This window comes from Pezoporus flaviventris, unplaced genomic scaffold (assembly GCF_033815535.1).
Source record: "Pezoporus flaviventris isolate CSIRO_AGI_PZ_B2104156 unplaced genomic scaffold, CSIRO_AGI_Pfla_v1 ptg000006l, whole genome shotgun sequence".
In the NCBI taxonomy this organism is placed as follows: domain Eukaryota; kingdom Metazoa; phylum Chordata; class Aves; order Psittaciformes; family Psittacidae; genus Pezoporus; species Pezoporus flaviventris.
In genome coordinates this window covers 15,381,176-15,402,650 of record NW_026892554.1, presented here as the reverse complement: position 1 = coordinate 15,402,650, position 21,475 = coordinate 15,381,176, and the positions used below count along the sequence as shown (strand labels likewise).

Here is a 21,475-nt window from a genome sequence, read left to right as displayed (position 1 = left end):
GTGTTCTTTAGCACTGGAACAGACTGAATTATTCAATTATTTATTCTTGAAAGATTCATGCAAGCAGGTTAGAAAAGTGTCTATGACAAATATTTTAGGTAGAGTTGGCCCTATCTTGCAGGAGAGGGATGGAGCAGATGGCTTCTAAAGGCTCCTTCCAATCTTTCCTTCAGTGAGTTTATGGTCATGTCAGTGTACTTTGTGTTTTAAATAGTATTTTGTGCATATTCAGTATTATACTTTCCCAAACACACTAAATCTTGTTCTGTTTGCTTGTGTGTGATCTAGAAAAAAACTTCCTGTTCTCACTGCCTTTTTCCACTTGTGGGCTCTGGCAGACCTGTGCTTGATGCTGTACAGATGGTGACTTAGAGCATGAGTACTTATGTTGACAAAAAAAAGCACATTACTTCCACCATCACAAGCCATTTGTATCCCTAGAAGACAGGCACACAGGAATGCCACTGGAGACCAGCATGGAAAGAAAAAAATAAAGGAGCAGTTCCACTTCCAAGCACATCTATTTCCTTCTGTTTAGTCTTACAGGATCTCTGCAGTTCAGTTTTCAGAATTGGTTTCTGCTTTGCAAAGTGGAGCTTTCATAGACCACAGTGCCTATAATACTGTCCTCCTGGCTTCATAGTAATTTCCTTGGGGGCAAGCTGTTTCTGAGGAAAGGATTTTGCCATGCAACTTCAATATGATTGAAAGATACAGGGAGGGACTCTAACTCTCCCTTGAAAGAGTCAGCTGTAACTTACTCAGATACGAGCACTCCCTGACAGACTATGCAGACAAGACATTGTTGACCTATTTTGTGCAGAAAATGTAAAGACAAAGTAACTGAAGGGAAAACGAAAGAATTTATTTTTCCAATTGTTTGAGCAGATTAAAATGCAGCAGGCAAGTAGGGAGCATGAATTAGGACAAAACAATTAATGTGCCCCTCCTTCAGGGGTCTTTGTTTTTTATCAAATATAGTATTGTTTGTAACTTTCAGATCTTGCTAAAATCTTCAGACCTGTTCTGTGCTTCAGCAGCAGGTAGCTACTCCTTGCCTTTGCCCATGCAGCTACCGTTCCATTGCTCCACTCTTTTGACTTACTCTTTTTCTCTGTTACTTCTCCAGATTTTTCAATCTTCCTTCACATTACTTTTTTTTTCCTGGCTTTTCCTCAGTTTTTCTGCAGAAACTCTTGGTCTGGAATATGTGGCTTCCTTTCACAACTGACTAGTTAGAGCACTCTGAAAAGGATGTACGATGGGCAGGCTACACTTGTGTGTATCCCAGCTAGCCATTTCTGCCTGTCTCTTTCCAGCATATGAGTCCCCATAACCTGTGCCTCCCTCCACACAGCACTTTATATAGTTTGAAGGCACTGCTTGATGGTAGATTGCATTTCAATATTGTTTTATTTGGGCTTTTAGTTGTTTGTTTTAGCTGAAATTTTAGAAAAAAGTCTTTTCAAAACAGTGCTTTATGCGTTATTTTATATCTGCATGAATCACACAGGATTATTACAAGAGAAACATTTTATGGAAGTCCTATATAAATTGTTTCTCTGATTCCTTGTGGGCTCTTCATGTCATACCAGATCCTCTCTGGTACAGATTTCCAATTGCAAAAGAAAAAAATTATAGTTTTTTTTTTCCATCTCTTGTTGCTTTTTTCTTTGTTCTTTTTTTTATAAAATATTGGTGATGGCTTTTCCACTGCCCATGGCTAAATATTTAAGACTAGATAAGAATACAGACATGAAAAAGAATGAATTTTAAAGACAATTCTTAAGAAGTATCTGCAAGTATTTCCTTGTCTCCCTTTATTGAACTGGTCTTTCTCCTTAGCTGCTGTTGTAAATATGTTTCACAGCACACAAATGGTACAAAACAGCAATAATGGGGGCAGTTTTGTTGTCAGAGAGCACTGGAAGTCAGAGTTGCAGAAACTTCCTGTATCTTTGATGCATTAGATTACTTGAAACTCTATAGGAAGTCAATATGAACTTAGGCATTAAACCTGTAAAGATGTGTTTGGTTTTTAGACACTACACTGTCTTACTGAAGTAGATGAGTTTAAGGTTTTTTGATTTTTGGTTTTTGTTGTTTTTTTTTAAATTTTTTTATAAATATGACTCTGGGGGCCAAACCTCCTTTTCCATGGAAGTCTTGAGAAACTGGCCACTGGTTTTTCAAACAGGAATATGGCTTTGTAGTACTAGCCAAAAGGAAGGTCCATTAAAGACAGTGCAGAGAGATCCTCATAATTTATTTACTTTAACAGTAATGCTTTTGTAAATTCAAAGTATTTTTGTATATGAGTTGTTGTTAATAGTATGAATTAATAAGGTACTGGATTAAGTCTTTTATTCTTCACGAGTGTTTAATCCTGCCTGATTTACAAACATGAAGAGCAATATCAAGCTATGAATGAAGATACAAAATCAACATATATATATTTTCCTGTCTAGATTAATATGTATGCTATATGGGTGCTGATTTTCATTATGTAATCTGTTCCGAGAATGGAAATAAGCACCATTATTATTTGGAAATACTGTGAAGACAAATAGAAGTTTGAATTTACTGAATTATTAAAGTCTACTTAAATCTGAAGAATCTGTTGTTTCACTCCATGGAAAATTTCTAAGCAGATCATAAACTGCATTTTATTTTACAGTACACTCTCCAGACTGTTAGATTATCACCTTCTCTTTCGTTTTCAATCCTTTCAAAGTTATAATGAAACAAGTCACAGGAACACATGCCCAGTAACAAAATACTCATATGTACATCTTTTACCTTGTCTCGGCTCCACTTGGCTATTAATTTAAAGATATTACAATACAAGACCACGCAAGTTAAGTTTCTTATGTTGTTGATGAATCATCTTCTACAACTACATTATATAACACTACTTGGTTTACACACACAGAGGATATTTGCAATACCAAACAAACATATTTTTTTTCTGTTGGTATCTGGGTTATGAAAATTGGTCTGTTTCGTGCCAATTCTGTCTCCCCAGGAAGTCAGTAGTAGGGAAAGTCACTGTAAAAATGTCATTGACTTCACTCAAGTGATTTGTCTCCAGGTGAAGCACCTTGCCAGCCTGATGTCAAACAATTTGTATCAACTTGTTTGTTGGGGAGGTTTTGTTGTTTGTTTTGGGCTTTTTTATTTTTCTTTTCTAAAGGGGGTGTGCAGGTGCTTAAATGTATATAAGTGTATACTTGTCTGATCAAACCTGTGAAACTGGAATGCCTTTAGCAAATCAGGTGCCAGCTTCACCAATATATTACTCCAGTTTTACATGGTGCTTAATCTCCTGAGAGCAACTAGAGTAGTGCAGTGGCAAATCAACACCTCATGCCTAAAAGCTTGTTGTCAGCTGATCTATGAAGAGCTTGCACTTACCGCTTTGAGTAAACATACGGACCTGTGCAACAGCGGCATGTCGTTTGGTACGTGCACTTAATTTGGATTACAGACTGGAACAAGATTGCAGTCTGCCTATTTAGCCAGGTAAACATTAATCTCTCAGCCAGTATCTTGCGGTCATGGTCCAGCCTCTCCCCATGTTGGAACCTCCTGCTTCAGTTGGTGGATCTGCTTCTGTAGTTCATCTCTGTCCAGCTTCATTTTTGCTTCTAGAACTTGCCGTAGAGACCCAATGCTGTCATAGATAGCTGCAAATCCTAATTGCAGGTGAGACTTAAATTAGTTCATATTCAAAAGCAAGAGTATTGCTATCTAGTAATAATGCTAGTAAAGATTGTGCTTCCTACCATGACATTCTGCTTTACACTAGGAAGATAGCAAAAGAAAAACAGGACTATAACTCTGGGCTGATGGCAGAACTGCACCCGGTCACAGCCACCCTATGCCTATGTGTGCTCTGAGGAGAGCACTCCTGAACTAAAAAAATGTCACCTCTTGTTGCTGTGAATTTCACATTTGGTGAAAATCCTTTTTAGTGCCACAGGGTGCAGCCATTACCTCTGCCCCAAGAGTCTTTAGACTACCTCAGTGCAGGCAAAGGCATTTTGAATATTATTATAGGTGGCTCATTGTTACCACATTTCAGAATAAAGAACTTCATAACTATGGTCCTACCAGCATTAACTTCAGCTTTCATTTCTTTTATATCTTCATTTATCTCATTTTGAAGTTTGCCAATGCGAATATTTATCTTTTCTTCAGTCTGTTTTGCTTCATGTGCTTCCATGGTTATCTTCTGTATTTCTTCTATTTTGTCAATTTTCTCTGCCATTTGGTTGAATTTCATCTCTATAGCTCTTTCACTCATTTCCTGGAGATGGGAAAAGAATTTTAGTAATTTACTCTGCAGGTGAAATTACACTGGTCTTTCCCAAGTATACAATAGCTATTAATTTAATTCTCTTTTATGAGGAATTCAAAACTGTAAAGAATTATTTTTTATTAAATGGTTTAAACAGACTTGATTACCATAGGCTAAAATACTGATCTATTAAGAAGTGATCAGATTTATTTGAAGACTCTCAGGCTGTGGGGATGTTACATTTGACGTCAGTGAAGAGAACTATACAAATTTTGAGGTCTGAAAATGTCCCTCGAATAATATCTGCATTATATCATCTTAGATATTAATGATGCTTTTGAGTACTACCTGACAAGTATTGTTAGGACATTTGAACAAAACTTACAGTTTTTTCCTTGAAAGTAGATGAGAGTTGGTCAATCTTTTGCACAAGCTCTTTTTCAATCCTTTCGTGTTCCTGTTCCAACCAGCTACGTGCAGACAAAATCTGGCTGCTGAGTTCTTCAATAGCATTTTTTAATCTAAGAGCATAATAGAAATTAGCAGATACAAAAGAGAATAAAATTTGGTCATTCAGCTGTGACAGATTTATGAACATGTTTGTAAAAAAAAAATATCATGGTAATGCAGTACATGCATGACACCATATTAGGGTGAACCCTCAAACTTTTAAGGCTACTAAATTGAATAAAGTAACATTCGTTTTGCAAATAAAGACAAAAGAGCACAATAAATAGATGAATATGAATATATATATTCATATAAATAACAAGTAGTTATTTATATGAAACATATCACAACATTTTGAGGTGTAGTAGGTACAAATTCTTTGCGGCATTGAAAACAGAATGTAGTCATCTGTTCAGATTATAATCTTCCAGTCCATAGGTTTTAGATCTGAACAAAGATTTGATAACCATTTACTTTAGAGGCAGTGCTGGTTCATACAGCCACACTTACGTTGCCTATCCCCAGATCAAGTTTAAACTGACCAGCTCTGCCAGTGCAACTGTTTCTTTAGAAAGTCTTTTTTTTCCAGTGAATATTTGAAACCTGGATCTATCTTCTAGTTTGCAAGTAGTTCTACTGATGTAGCTGATAGGATTTCATGAGGCTGGCAATAAGCAGTAAGGAGTAAGGAGGTGAATGGCTTAAGCCACAACTGCCACTGAGTGAAATGCCTGGAGAAGAGTTAATATCTGAATTGAGTATATCCCTATATAATGGCTAGTAGTTGCATAGTAGCTTATCATTAATAATTTAGGTATTTGAGTTATATATTTGTATTTGAAGCCAATTTAAAGCAGTAACACTTTGTGAATGCTGTGCCTCACTTCCTGGTGGCTTGAATTGAACTTTTTGTCTGCACTCCACAGCATTTGTTGCCTTGTACAAAAAGGCCACTCCTACAAAAATCCTTATTTGTGTCCTTTAGTACAAGTTCTGTCTGAAAACTGGGGACTTACTTAGTGGGCTTTTCAGAACTGCCTAACCACATTAGGGACAGAATTCTTGTTGAAAGTGAGTCCTCCTTGCCAGACCATGTGCTTTTGTAATATCTGTTGAGCACACATGCATATTTAAACAGGTTCGTGCTTTAATAGACCTGAAGATTACAACAGTCAAACTTGAAAACCTGAGGACCCTTTCTTCCAAGGTGCATGGTAGCAGCCAGGTGTCCCAGGCACTCACTTCACATCCAGAAGGTGGAGCTGTTGGTTGCTCTCTTTGTAGGCAATCTTCAGCTTTGCTTCTTGTTGCATTATTGATTGCTCTACTCTGCTCAGAAGATGAGAAATCTGAAACAAAATTCAGAATTTACAATTTTTCAACAGCATTTCATCACAGTCTCATCTGGGATGTTTTCATAACGGTAGAGGGGATCTTAAAGGAGGGCCGATTTTACTGCCACTTCACAATTACTGAATTTGCATGTTTTACTTTATCATGAAAAATATATTATCTTGCAAGATGAAAGTATCAATATTGTGAAAACTAATTTTTCAGCCATAAACAGTTTTAATAGTCTTGCCTTGAAAGCATCTGCAAGCTCCCTCTCCTTGAGGTAGCTGAATTTATATGATCCATAGGCATCCGTGTTGCCACATAAGCAGAGTAAACAAATGGCAAAGCACTCCACCAATACTGAGTGATATTCTTTATCAGATCATGTATAGTGGCTCTGCAGTGATGAAAGTGCTGGGTTTAATTGGGGATAAGTCATTACTAGCAGGAACTATTTTTCTTTTTAGAAAACATACTATTTTGTTCTAAAAGATTCCTGATAATATGATCCTGACATGCAAATATACTGTATTGAGCCTTCTGAGGAAGGTAAAGTGCACTTTAACCATTTATGTGCTGCACAGTGGAGATGTAAATTACTTCAGTTGCCCAAGAAAATGGGAACGCCTTGAGAGGAGCTATGGAGAATCCTTTGCCTTAATGTTGTCTCTGCTTCTATCTAGTTCTCACTTTCATTCTTATACCCAGTGGAAGAGAAACCTGACAGATACATCAATGGATTCACAGAACACAAAACCAGTTTTGTTTTGCAGACCTTCAAAAATTGCGATTAAATACATATAAACCCATCCTGGGGAGGCCAAAGCATACAGGGGAAGACACTGATGCTTGCACTGTTGTAGTAGTTTTGTAGAGCATCCTTGTTGTGTTCCCATTCCAACCTCAAGAAGCTATTCAGGCCAGTAATTGTTGACTTTTGTTCATTCCTAGAGTCCCTTCAGGTGCTTTGAAGTACTAGCCCCTTCTACACAGCATGCCAAAGGACTGTGAGCAGATACACCTCTCCCTGTGTAAATCTGTGACCTCCCAGGATAATAACTAACGGTAATGGAGTCAGTGTGAATTGGACTATAATTCTTACCCACACATGGATTGCTTTGGTCTAAATACCATACCTGTATTTCTGCTTCTTTGATTTTAGATTCCAAGATAAGCTTGGAGGTCTGTTGGTCTTTACTTAAGCTCTGAAGTCTTTCATAGGTAATTTTATGTTCTGCAGACAGTCTGGCTAACCCAGCATCACACCTGTGTGAATAAAATACCAAAGCAACAGCTGAAAAGACTGTAAGATCCAGGCTTTTAAAGTTACCCATTTTAGACTGGGCATTTCTGTGAAATGGTTGACTGTCTAGTGAAACAATGTCTTTTGAGACTGTAAAAATGGTGACAGATCTCATAGTATTCAGCAACCTACTCCCAAATGGGACTAGAAGTCAGATAGTCTGACACATACATTCCTGTCTTCTTGGCACTGACATAATATGTGTAGACGGTGTTGTTATCATTCAGGGGAATCGCATTAGAAATGCAAAGATGCAGAATTTCAATACCGTCAATTTTGTCATACTCCAAAAGACATCTGTTAAGGTGTGTATGATTTCTCTTACATGATTAGAAGCCTAAAAAATCAAGGACTATTTTTGCATTATTGCAGCTGTGTTTCTCTGGGCTTTGCATTCTTATTTTTATTTGTGAAATAGCAGTATACAATTAATATGTGCAGTAAACAATGTGCGGCAAATTTTATAGTTATTAGACTTTATTTAGGTAAAACTGTCATTGAAAGAAAAGGCAATTTTGTCTCTCAGATGCAGTGTTGGAACATAATTCTTGTTTCTTTTCTTCACACTGGAACCTTTTTTGATGCTGTAACATTTTAAGGATAAATGTACTTAGAATATGTGCATTTCCTACCACATTTCAAAGCTGGTCAGGTGGATTTCATCTACAGTAATACAGTAAGGGCATTAACTGAGCTATAAAAATAAGTACTGTAATTTCAGGAGGAATACTTATGTGAAGTACGAGTCCTGCATATTTTTTTGCTAAGGGAAATAGTGTTGTCAGCAGTGTTAGCAAATCTGATCTATGAAACTGATGGAGAACAGGCAGCAGCTACAATTTGAGGGAGAAAAAGGCAGTAAAATGAAACAAGGCACTTTAAGTCATTACCTAAACCAGTGACACATTTTAACCTCTTTTTTAGTCACGTATCAATTAGAAGCCTTTCATTTCAACATGCATTTTCATCACCTCGGTTACAGTAACTACCATTATCATTAAACATGAAGGGAAAGTAACAGCTAAAATGACAAATGGAGCATCTACTTAGTATTATGGTACAATTTCAATATAAAAATAATCCGTAAAGCAACATAGAATCATAGACATTGTAAAACTTGTGAAAATTAATATCTGGTTTAGCAGAATTTAGCATTGTGAGAGCAATGGGTAATATCAGAGAGATTAATACGTAAGAGACTAGCTAAGGATTACATGTCAGTGAACCATGAACTTGTAGGTCTTAAAATCTTGTAGGTCTTAAAATCTTTTCTAAAGAAAGGCGAGAGAAGCCAAATCTCTCCATGTTGGTACGATCTGAGAGACTCAGAGGGATGAAATAATCTTGTACCTAGTCACCAAAAGCCTCTGGGCGCAAAAAAATGGTTAGCTTTGTTTCTCTGACCCGTAACAGAAAATACAAAAAAGCAACTGTAGCAAATGTAAACAGCAGGCATGTGTTATCGGTCTGAAGGCAAATGAGCGATTTGGGTTTAATCACAGGGCATCTCTCCTCTTTGTGTGACTCGGTTATGTGATCAGAGGGGTCATACAGTTGCATGGTAACTGGAACATTAAAATTCTGACTATGTTAATTCACTGTCAGCCTGGTATGCATTAACCAGATTATTTTGGTTTCCTACAGGGATGCTATAGTTGGCACCCTTTTAAGAAAGTTGGACTAAAGCTTAAATTCCACTGTCATGTAGGTATCCTGCTAAGTCTGGGGAGTTGTTAAAAAACAATATTCCATTTGAAGCAGTGAAAGAGAAGTCTTTTTGAGATCTATTGATATATATGTATCTATATATGTCAAAATGTATATATAGTACACACTCACAAACACCTGATTAGTTTTGACCTGGAAGAAAACATTAGTGTCCTGAAGACAAAGAATGAGATTCTGATATATTAGTTATGTGAGTATACACTTTGACTTAAAAACTGAAAACAAATAACTTCAGTCCATGCTTCCACTAGCTTTCAAATGGTAGAGAGGCAATAATAAGATGAAAGTATGGAAGACCGTGGACTTTTTGAGTCAGGTTTCTACTGCATGATGGGTGAGAAGAAAATGAGCAATCTAAACATGAGGACACATCATAGTTTGGGATTTTTCCTCATTAAAAAAAAAAAACCAAGCAAAAAAATTAAAGGCACCAAGAAAGGCACATTTCCATCCCCACTGAATTAAGCCAGTAGACTGTGGCTATAGATGGAAGTTGAAAACAGCTTTACAGGTTCGGTCATCTTAAAAGCACAAGGAAAAAAATGAGAAATAGATTAAGATTTCTAGGAAGAATAATAGTTTAAAAAGCTAAGAGCTGTATATAAAACCATTTTGTACAAAGAAATGCATAATAAATCTGTCTTCATGTCTGAAATGCTGAAGCTGGCCATACAAACAACCCAGTGCAGTTTTTCATATGCAATTGCACAGATGCACTGTTGAAATGGGGCCAAAGATGCACTAGAGTGTGTTCAGTTCACCAACGTTTGATTTTGGAGTACATTTTCTGGACGTTCTGATTGCCAAGCTGTATGCTTATGTGAAATCAGTAAATGAAGGAGAAATTGAGAGATTTCACACTGCCAAGTATTATTCTCATTTTCAGAATGAGAGGAACAAGTATGTTTAATGTAAACAGGGAAATTACCAAACAACTGCTTTCCAAGTCATAGTGAGCAAAAGCAGTAGTTAATTTTCTGGCACTCTGAGGAGTATTTTTGTTGTCTTTGATCTAAAGGAAATCAAAACACAATGGTTGCTCTATTCTGTATCACCAGGGACTAGATAAAGCTGAGAACTACATCAATACTCTGCATCAGGATGCTATCTAAATATACTGTAATGGTACATACAGATCTTAATATTCCTGGCTTAGTGTAACAGGAGAGGGTTCGGTTTAAATATGAGTGTTTCACTGCCAAACAAGTAGCTGAAGAACAAGTAGTGAAAAGCAAGTCAATATGTGTAGGGGATCCACTGGGCAAGAACAGCAACGCTGGTAGCTTCTGACTAGCCTGGATCAAGGAGCCCAGATCAGCCTTCATGATGAGCATCTCTTACACAGCAAGTAGCCAGAATGCAGCAGGTTTGTTATACTTCTGCAGTTCATAAATGCAGCACATCCCAGATGCATCAGACTCATTTTCTGTGCAGTGTAGGAAAATCTGCCTACATGTAATGAGTCCAGTGTGTCTGAAATGAATCAGATCTATAATGTATATAAAAATCATCTAAATATGCCAAGTAGGCCCAATTTGAATGTGCATAGCTGTCATTTCTCTGGAAGTTTCATCTATCAGGAAGCTTCTAGAGACAGCTACTGCTATAGTTCTGACCAGGCTGCTGTCTTTAAACTTTCCAGACAAATTATCATAGCCCCTATCATTTATTTTGAGAAGTTATTCTCTAAATAAATGATAAGGCAGTACTCATTATTGTAACAATTGAATATCACTAGAAATAGAATTAGTAAATCTGTATTATATAAAATTGCCAACGTCAAGGACAGGAGACTAGAGTAATGGATCTGTCAGCATCTGTCTAATTTTCTGCTGAACATGTAACTGAATTCAATAGAAGTCATATTTTTATTGAAGTCAGTAATAATGCTGATTTTTAGGAAAATGTACAGCATCATTCGCGGTGAGCACTGCAGTGATGCTCTACAAATTCAGCAATAAATTGTGCTTAATGAGAAATAGCCCAGAGACATGAGCTGTAATGTGTATACAGTTTTCTTCTGATAGTGATATTAGTTGATTCTGTGATGCAGGTGAGGTCAACTGTGAGGTCTGTCCAAATCTCCCTCTTCCAGATCCATGGGTAGTATGGTTTTGGAGCTGTGCATCAGAAATGCATGTGCATGTAGGGGTCCCTGTTCTCATCATTAAAAGCATCAATCCTGAAGAAATAATGAGACAGTTGCTTGATTACATATTGACATGTTACAGAACAGTTGGTGTTAGGAAATAAACACCAATCTCACCAATATTGAAGTTGAATAGGATGTTTAGTACGCGTGTAGTTACTGGACCTGAAACTTGGCCAGCATCCTGAGATTGACACTAAAATTATTACAGGACCAAAAAGCTCAGACTCAGGTGATTTGCTGTCACGTGGCACATATAAACTGATTCACACTGATTGTCCATCTGCGTGCTTCTAGCCTAGAGGAACCATGATGTACTTGAAGTTAAATTAGCCTACTGTCACTGCAGCATGAACTATACATTGTACCTTGAGTGTGGCTGTAAACTGCTGCATGATAAGCTGGTAACCCACAGTAACTTGATCACGTTTCTAAGGTTCCACTCTCTGAACTCATCTGAAAGATAGCAGGACTAGATGTTAAAGTTAAAATTACATTAAGTGAGTTCAGCTTATTTTACATAAGGAACCTTGGCTAAAGTAATCAGAAAGTGTTTATTCCAGGGAATGCTCCTAGTAAGTGTCTGTACAATGCCAGCAGCATAACAAACTGCCATCCTGACCATGCTCTCCAGATACTGCTATAATAATTCACATTTTTTCTCAAAGTAGAGTATGTCTGTAAATAAAGGCAAATAGCTTTCTTCCATGGAGCACTGCTTTAGCTTGCTTCCTGATAAAGGGAAGCTTATTTTCTTCCTCATTCAGAGAGAATTTTTACATAGCGTAATCACAGAATCACTAGGGTAATGCTGACTAGAAGGTAACAGTTAAAGGACAATAAACTGATTCTCTTAGCGTAGTGAATACAAATAGCCAACATTTTTTGCACAATCTAACATAAGGCAAATTGGTATAATCTCATACAATTATCAGATAAATTGCAAGCCAGGCACAGTACATAGGTGTTCCCTGAGTAAACAAAGGAAGAAATCCTGGCACAGCCTGTGCTAGTCCCACTACCAGTCACCATGGCAAGTACTTGGGAGAGGCAATGGTTCCATTGTAAAGCTCGTGCTGGCATGTGTTCGTTAACTTGAGTTCTGTTATTGAAAGTAAGGGCGCTATATTTAGCTTTAGAAGGTGTCAGTAACTGTGTTGTTCCAAACATGGACTTCTCTCAGGATGTAGTATGATCTCAAACTGGACTTTTTAGATAAAGAAGCAGGAAGATCTAAGCATGTAAATGTCTCAGGGGTTTGTCAGTGAGATAGCTATATATGTGTGTATATCTCTCTCTATATTTTTTCAATCAATTTTGTTGTTTGACAAAATAAATGTCTAGTTCATTTCTAATATCTAGTTCATTTATGCACTAAAGGATAGTGCAAAACAGAAAGTAAAAGTTCTCCAAAGTAAAGTTCTTTACAAAATGGGCTGTGTATGTTAGTGGGAACTGCAAAAAAAGACCCCAATAATTTATGAGAAAACTTTAGTTCAAGGAAAATCCCTCCTGATTATTTCTTTTGGCTGTTGAAGGTTATTGCTAAATCAGCTGAAGTACAAGAAAAGAAAAATTAAAATTTATCTGTACAATATAGACAGTAGGTCAAATTCAGGACAAGTAGACTTCCACCAGAGTTATGAGCCAAACTGATTTAGGGCAGATTAGGTCCTTTTTCTGTAGCTGTATCATCTGTCTTTTGTGTTCAACTTTACAAACAGTTAAGTGAATGTTGTTAAACTGGAGTTTGTAAATGTGCTGTTGATAGCACAATGTGAGGTCTGTGTAGTGGCACAACTATAATCTGGAGTTTCAAATAGCCTGTAAACCCTCTATTATTTTATAATTTTCAGTTCCTTACATGTCAGTAGCCCATGCCTTTTTTTTAATATGGCTAACCAATAACTGACCCCACAGCTTTTTACTTCTAAGATATATGCAAAAAATGTGCAACTATTCTGTCCTTTACAACTGCACATCATTCCATGCTGCCTTTATAATTGCACTAATTTATTTGTTTCAGAGATAGGCCAGTCCAACCATAGTAGTCTTTAAAGCTGAACCAAATCCAAATTCCTAAGGAATTTCAGGTAATTTATTAAAAACTAATTTCAGGAATTTCAGGAATCAAGGATAGCATTGTTATGTTTAACACGTAATACTGGAATGCAAAGGATTATTATTCATTTTCTTGAAAACACAGAGTAAAATTATCGCAGGAATTTTGCCAAAGTTGAACTCAGCCCATTGTCATTAACATTCATACTTCAAGACTAAAACAACATTAGCTAGTCCCCAAAATATGCTTCTGTGTTGACTTTTACCTTGCAACTCTTCCCCGAAGATCTCCTAAACCAGAAAGCTGCCGCATTTCTAGACTCTTCAGGGTAGAATTTGTTCCATAGCTGAGATTGTCTCTGACACGTATCTGTTCCTGCAGCATCTACAAAGCATTCATATGCAAATACAATCTCAGTATGTCACATTTAACGTACACTTAAAATGTCACTCATTATTTTTCAGTATTTCATAACATCAGATACAATTTTTTTATGACTATTAAAAGCTTTGTTTTGTCTTGAACTGAACCAGACACCTTTTAGGTCGTATGTTTATTTTTTTATTCTCAGTGTCCAGTCTGCATATAAATACCATAATATGTATAAAGTATGACTTGACAACAGAATGAAGACTTAAATATTAACTTTTATCCTTTTTTTCTTCCCCACCACACCCCTGTTGCTCACTGTAGCAGAGGTCAGGCGTGAAGCCACGTATCTGCATGTGATTAGGTCATCTTTAAGTTGGTGTCATCTTTAAGTTGGAAGTGAAAGAAAGTTTATTACAGAGCTAAGGCACTTCCTGGTGTTTATACAGCACAGGCTTTGGTCTGAAGTTGAGCTGGTTATGAGTGTTGCATTCATTCATTTTTTTGAGGTTTTCCAGTGCAGCTTTTCAAAGCAAGTTTATTAGTACCACAAAGGTTTCTGTGTTTGTATGCTAATATGCTGTGCTATCTTCATAGCCACTGAAAGAATTATGCAACTTGCAAGCAGTTTTTCAAGTTACAAAAACAATTCATAAGCTTGCAGGATCTTTAGACCTTGTCTGACCTTTAGTTATCCTGTGGTAAACTTTCTTATTAAATCAGAAGGAATAAGTAGCTGAGATGGCATTAGTCCTGTGAAAAATTCTTAACATACCTCAATGTCCCGATTAAGCTGCCTCACTATTGCCGTTATGTTTCGGATATGTTCCTCCAGGAGTTGCCTAGCCAACCGGTCACCCCCCCCTTTGTTCTGCATTCTGTGCAGAGTGGAAACAATGTCCTCCTTAATACGAAAAGCGTGTTCCACAAGAGCCGCTGTTGTTTTCTCATGGCTTAGGATTCTGTCTTCCAGCTGATCCACCAGGCTCGCAGATGCCAGCGGGACCGCTGTCAATGCCTGGCTATGCAGTGCTATGTTACGAACCCGTCTAGTGAAGAAAAATATCCACATATTGTTAATTTCTCACACACAACTCTGCAATGTCTTTCCACTGGAGAAAGTGCAATATTACCTTAGCAGCAGTATTGGGAAGAAGCACAAAAATACTTACAGAGTAACCCACTTCTACAAATAAATGTTGGCTACTGTGTCTATCATGTACAAAAGCAGGTCAGGCCCTTTTTCATATTCTTTAAAGAAGCTTAAAAAAGCAAAGGGTCTTAAAAAAAGGACATTAGCATTATAAAATTAGTTACGATCCAGAGCTACAATTTGGTTAAGAATCCAAATTCAAAACCTTTCTATTGTATTACAAAAGTAATGCTATTTGGCTCTATAGTTTTCAGGCTTAATCAAAGCAGTAACTGCAGAAGGCAGATATTGCAAATTAAATGGAAGCACACTGAGATTAAAAAGGAGTAGCTGGTATCCATTCCTTTTTTCAGTCTCTATAGCTATTCTGTAATAAAGCTTGTTCCTCCATGTCCTGCACAGGACCATATGCACATGTACTAACTGAGGAGAGACCAAAATTACGAGTAGCTTCTCATAGTCTTGGAAGTCAAATTGTCCTCCAAAATAGCTTACGTTTAGGTACCTTAAATAATTGTCTATATTTTTCAAGAGTTCTGCACTGCACAGCTTCCATGGAAAGCAATGGAGCTCATGGGTGCTCAAATTAAAAATTAGGCTGCTAATGCATGCAATCTTTTCCTGCTGCTATATTCTGTAAAGAGGAAAGAAAAATTTCCAAAGTATAGGTGGAAGATACAAATTCAACCCCACTTTCAGAGATGAGATCGTTTTCTTGGAACTCTGTATTTACTGTGCATTCTCCATGTTGTTTCCTATTAATGAGCCAAATTAACTGCTTACTTGCACCATGATGATATTGATAGAGATGTATGAGAACTCCAGTAAAGGTCTCTTCTGACTCTGAGTTTTTGCACTTAGTCCATACTGTTAGAAGACTGGCTGAGTATAGTGTTCTCGGACTTCTACTCACACTTTAAACTAGTTGATTTCTCTGGGAAAGGGTTAAGTAAAAGCTGAGTAAGGAATTGTGATTTGGGCCATGATTTGAATGAATTCACAGTATTTCACTTTGCTTTGCATACTAATGCCAAAGTCCCAAGTCACAGTATTACTATATATAGGGAATTGAGAGACACATAATACTTTGCAATATGAAAATTTTATTTTTTACATTCCAAACTGTACCTTTCAGAAGGGGCAAGAGTTGGGAAGATTGGGCTTCGCTGGGCCATTTTCTGGTCAATAATATATGTCTGTTGAAAAAGTACACATTGAATTATTTACTAGTTTATATCTGGCACTGAAACAACTTAATGCTTCTGTTTTAAGTGAGCCTTTAAGTAAAGTTTAAGATTATGCTGACAGCTTTGATCTCAGAATTCAGATATTGCTTATGGAATAAATACAGATAAAAATTAATACAAAAGAATAGAAACAAAAAAACTGCTAAAAAGCTTTTTTTTTTTTTGGTAGGGAAAACGATACTCGTGAAAAAGGCACGGTTGACAGCCTTGAAACTGAAATTTGCTGTTGACCCACAGAACTGGTTTGGCAGGACAGAGGCAAACAAACTTCTTGTCCCCAATCTCTCTGCTGGTCTCAGACATCGTTAATCAATCAATAAAAAAGTAAGATCAACAGGATTATCATAAAGCTTAAAAAGGTATTGGCTAGAGAATGGAATAAAAATATTTCATGACAGCAGATTTTTTGGGGTATCTTTCCGGTAAAAGCATTGGCAGTCAGAATCCTAAATAAAATGTGTGACATCAGCACAGTTTAGGAAAACTAAGCCTTGCATTAATCTGTCTTCAAATCTAAATGACCACACTTTATGCTGTAAATGCTTCTGTGATAGGAATATAAATTCTGGTTTTAATTTTTAGACATAGCCAGCCAGAGTGTGACAGACATTGCATCAGGGCAGGCCTGTTAAGTAGCTTCAGAGGACCATTTTGGATATCTTACTGTGAGACCAGTACATGGCTAATAGCTTTGTTCATTGACAGAAATTAAGTTAATGAAAAAGATGGTATCCTCAATCAAATCCAACTATTCCACCTTATATAAAACAAATAAACATTAACTACAAATAGGACGAGCATGGCCTGAACCTGAATTCCTTAGGAATCTAAAATCTTTACTGAAAACTAAAGGCTGATGTATGAAAAGAATTTTGCAATTGCTGATGAAATCTGGTGTAATATGCTGTACAAACAGGAAAATAGGGTTATTGACACAATAATACTGATGGTAAAGAAGTGCTAGTGTCAAATACTGATGGTAAAGAAGTGCTAGGACTACCCTCAGAGATCTCAAAATGCCAAGCATGTTTGTGCTTTAGAGATGTATGAAAGCACTGCCTAAAAGCAGAGAGCAAGCATTGTCACAGTATGTGTGTTCTATTTATAGCACAGTGCTTCAGAAACTACAAATTAGAGAAAAATAGTTTTGAGAGAAGCTGGGTTGCTGAGCAGCAGTGACATTAGACTGCAATTCAGAGGGTCTGATTCTAACTCCTTGCTCAATCCCTGGACAAGTTGTTTCTATATCTAATGATTCTATTTCCCTTTATGGAAGACAGAGATACCTTCCTCCTTGTTTAAGTTCTTGCATGCCTATAAGTAAAAGGCACAGTGTAAGAGCTGGCTATTGTCTTGATGAATTCTGCTTTCAAAGTCCTGCCTAGGCCCTGACTGTTCAGTCCCGCAGCCTGTTCTTCACACTCGTGGTTTCCTAGCTGCTGTTATTTAAACAATGCCATTGCTCTGCAGGACATCCCTGCTGTGTGCAGTGTTACACACTACAGTAACTGGGCACCTCTCGGTAGATCTGAGCTCATTCACTCCTAATCCTCTGGGCCATAATGTGTTTTACTGATCTCGATGCAATGAAGCATTTAAACACAACTTAATTATAAACTCAGGAATATCCCACTCATTTAGAAGAGCGTATCACAGCAGCAAAGCACTGGATGCTGCCTAGAAAAACGAAGAAAAAATACTAAAGTCTGTACATCTAGCAGTATCTTAGTGAAATACACCTTATAAAAACCAGCCAAACAAGAAAAAACCCTTGACTGGATTGTAGTAAATGTTATAAATAAGTAAGTGTTGTAATCTTACAACCTTCAGTATTCCGTTATTATTGATTGAAAAAAATAGAAAATGTTTGCAGCAGAGCAAGCATAGGATTGCTTGAATGTTTTACTTTTTTTCTTCCAGACTGCATTAGACATGCAGCTAAATGCAAATGTCTGGAGAAATTGTGCCTATGAAACTAAAGTTACACAGATGGACTCTCATTCATTCGTTCCTGCTGACTGAAGCACATCACTCAGTACAACAGTGAAATACCCCATCATTTATCAGATTTCTTGATCTCATCTAACATCCAGAAAGGATGTGTTAAGACCTTGCTCAGCAGTTGTAAAAAAGCTTTTCTGCAGTTTGGAGATATTTACAGTAAACAATAACGGATTAGGTGTCAGAACTAATGACAGACTCCCGCTTTATGAGCATAATACTGATTTAGAATCATAGAATAGTTAGCCTAATAAATATAAAGGAAAAAAAATATATTCTGTGCCTAGATTCAGGGGAGTGTAATTTCACATAGCTCTGATTTTAGTGGCAGCAAACTGGAATCAACTTGGATACCAGTTCAGATACAGGTTTCAGGTGCTTTGTATTTTTTACATGTTATCTCCTGCTTGACACTACTATAGCAATTTAAATCATGACATATTAGCCAGTGATTTTTGTTGATTGTCACATGGACAAGGTTTTCCCAGTTCTAAATGGTATGCCTGATTGCCAAAAGCAAGAGTTCAGCTGATACATAAGGCAGCTTTTCCATATGAGCGTCTGGCACCTCATTATCATTTCTTCATGTCACTGACATCAGACATGTAAATGCTTGGGAAAAAAAACATACATGGGACATGCTGAAGAAACACTTTTGGCAATGCAAAGTTCATTCCTTGCTATTTGTACTGTGGCATCCCTTGCCCACTTCAGCAGACTGCCTCGCATGTTTACTTTCTGTGGGTTCTCCATTTCTCCTGTTTTGAAGGATAATCACATCTGTAATGTTCAGTTCTCCATCTTCCATGAAAACCTGTGTCAAATACTTGCTGTAATGTCAGTGCACGTCAGAGCGGTTTTCACATTCATTCTCACAATATGCCTGGGTGGTGGGAAAGCATTATTTTTCCTGAAAATACTATTTTCCTTCTGTTGCTGGTCAGGAAGTGAAGCACGTGGGGGCTACGTGACTTGCCACAAGTTGCATGGGAATCGAAGCAGACTGAAATACCTGCCTAGGCAAACACTTTAATCGCTCTTTTCTTCTGAAAATAGAAACCGCTTTGGTTGCTGTACAGTATGGCAGTACTGCCCCGGAGCCGCAGATCCTGGTGTTAGTCTGGAGCACTTTGGGGCGACATTTTGGAGTACATGAGAAAGCCCCTGTGTCACAGCTCGGCAAAAAGATGGGTCAAAAACTGATGTATCAGTGCGTCACGTGAAACAAACCCTTGCAAAACCCCTCTGCGCTGCCATGACGTTCTGTGAACATGAATGCGGTGTGCGGCGGAGTACGGGGCGGGGGCTTCCCCCTGGCAGAGAGGGAACTGTGCCAGCTCCGAGCCCAGGCTAAGGGTCCTCTGAGAAACGCGCCTGCTCAGGTGCTTGGTGCTAACGCAGCCATGCAGTATTCGGGGTGCGAGCTGGGACCCGTTTCGGCGGCACGCCGCGGGGATGCTCCGCTCCGCTCCGCCTGCGCTCGCCTCGCCCGCGGCTCTGCCGCGCAGACAGGCCCGGGCGCGCCGGGAGCACCCTGCGGTGCGGGGGTCATCGGGAATCGTGGTGAGGGCTGTGAGACACGGGGTAGGCGACAGCTGACAGGACACCGCGGCGCAGACACCACTCTACGGCCATGCAACACGGAGGGACAGAGTTGGGACAGACTCAGCGGCGGGCGCAGGGCGCTGCGCGCACTCACCCGTGCTGGATCAGGGCAGGACAGCGCTGCCCATCTTTCCCTGCATCCCAGCGGCCGGCTGAGCCCCGCTCCTTAACGCGCTGCCGCCGCTAGAGCAGCCGTTGGCGAGCCTTCGCGGCTGCCTCCAAGCAGCCGGGCCGTCCGTCCGCCCGTCCGTCCGTCCGCCCGCAGCGCGGGGCCTCCGCCCGCCCGCCGGGCTGCAGGAGCGGGGCGGCCGCCGCAGGCCGGGCTGCGGGAGCGGGAGCGGTTGCCAGGACGCCGTCGCCATGGGAACGCGCTCGCTGGGGGACAGCGCCGCGCGGCAGCCGCGGGGGGGTGCACGGGATGGGAACACGTGAATATTCCAGCCGCCAGGACAACCCCTCGGGCCATCGCTTCCGCGGTGCGAAGGAGGGAGGGAGAGACCCCGCAAACACCGGCTGGGGTCCCTGCGGCGGGGTCAGCGACGGAGCTGCGGAGCGGGGCCAGGCCTGCGGCTCCCGCACCAACACACGGCCTCCAGAAAGAAAGTTCGGTGTTGCCAAAGCAGTAGTTACTCCGAATGACTAATGGTGTGAAAGAGCTGAGTGTGACTGAAGTATGGATTTTTCCACAGCATGTAACAAATCCTGATAGAATGCAAGATTGTTAAAATCAATGACAAATAATAGTTTTGTTTATAAGATTTCTGGCTTATCTTTTTCAAACAAGAGCTAACATGTAGCTTCAGTAAAACTTCATGTATCACAGCAAAGATGATCTGTCCTTTGCACAGCAGAGGCATATGATCCAAGAGAAAAGCAAAGTCCTTAGAGGGTGTGTCTTCCTGCACTTTTGCTTCCTGCCTACGTCATTCTTTGGATTTCAGTGCAAACCACCTTGGGTAAACAAAGGGTAAGTAAAATCACAGACAAACTTACTGCATCAGTTCACTCTGAAATAGCAGATTGTCTCTGGCTTTCGTTAAAATATATACAACATCTTCTACTGGGGACTGGGGTTCTGGAAGATGCAAAGGATAAAAGTGTTACAGCATACACAATTACTGTAAAAAGCAAGGCAGGGCTGAATCCACACTCTGATTGACCTATTTATTTTAAAGTGATTCCCACATCAAAGGTTTGGCCCAGAAACAAAACATGCCATAGCTGCTTTCAAAATAGGATAGTAACCAACTGAGAATCATAGGATTGTGGAATCATTCAGGTTAGCATGGACCCCGGGAGGACACTTGGCCAACCTCCTGCTCCAAGCGAGGTCACTGAGGAGGCCAAATGCAGTTGTTGAGGGTTTTATCCAGCCTGCTCTAGAAAACCTCCAAGAATGGAAATGTCCAGCGTGATTTTTCTTGCTTTTTGGGTATTCAGTGTTTTCAGGAGGTTGTACATCTGCAGGAGTAGGAATTGAAAGCAAATTGTTATTTAAAGCAAATTGATTATTTTCATTTACAAATATGTCAACATCTGTACCTCCTACTGAAGTCTTAAAAATAACATTAACAGGTACCTCAATACCTGCTCTCAGTCCACTTTGTCCCTGTAGCCTGTGTCTGACAACAGAGTTCAGCATGGCAGGGGACAAAGGATGGGGAGCTGATATGTGAATGCTTGTCTGTTCTTGCACTCCTCCCTAGGCACCTGTACCAGCCACTGCCTGATACAGGACACTGAGGTGAATGATCTTTGGTTTGACCCACCCAA

The 21,475-nt window shown here is 39.1% G+C and overlaps 2 protein-coding genes across 5 annotated transcripts in view; one reads left to right on the top strand and one right to left on the bottom strand.

The window, feature by feature from the left end:
- Positions 1–21,475, top strand: part of MYO1E (myosin IE) — a 192,009-nt gene that overhangs the window by 84,243 nt on the left and 86,291 nt on the right. The gene's annotated exons all lie outside the window — the stretch shown is intronic.
- On the bottom strand, positions 845–19,936 carry FAM81A (family with sequence similarity 81 member A). Of its 3 annotated transcripts, none has more exons than XM_061447074.1 (9): positions 19,797–19,936; positions 15,978–16,045; positions 14,472–14,745; positions 13,593–13,711; positions 7,222–7,351; positions 5,993–6,099; positions 4,686–4,821; positions 4,114–4,309; positions 845–3,695 (listed from the first exon to the last, which is right to left on the bottom strand). In XM_061447074.1, the coding sequence occupies exons 2-9, from the start codon at positions 16,022–16,024 to the stop codon at positions 3,556–3,558; spliced, it is 1,149 nt and encodes a 382-aa protein (XP_061303058.1). In that variant the 5' UTR covers positions 16,025–16,045; positions 19,797–19,936; the 3' UTR covers positions 845–3,555. The 3 variants fall into 3 exon arrangements, with proteins under 3 accessions (XP_061303058.1, XP_061303057.1, XP_061303059.1); XM_061447073.1 differs by lacking the exon at positions 19,797–19,936 and adding an exon at positions 18,729–19,739; XM_061447075.1 differs by lacking the exon at positions 19,797–19,936 and adding an exon at positions 18,666–18,720.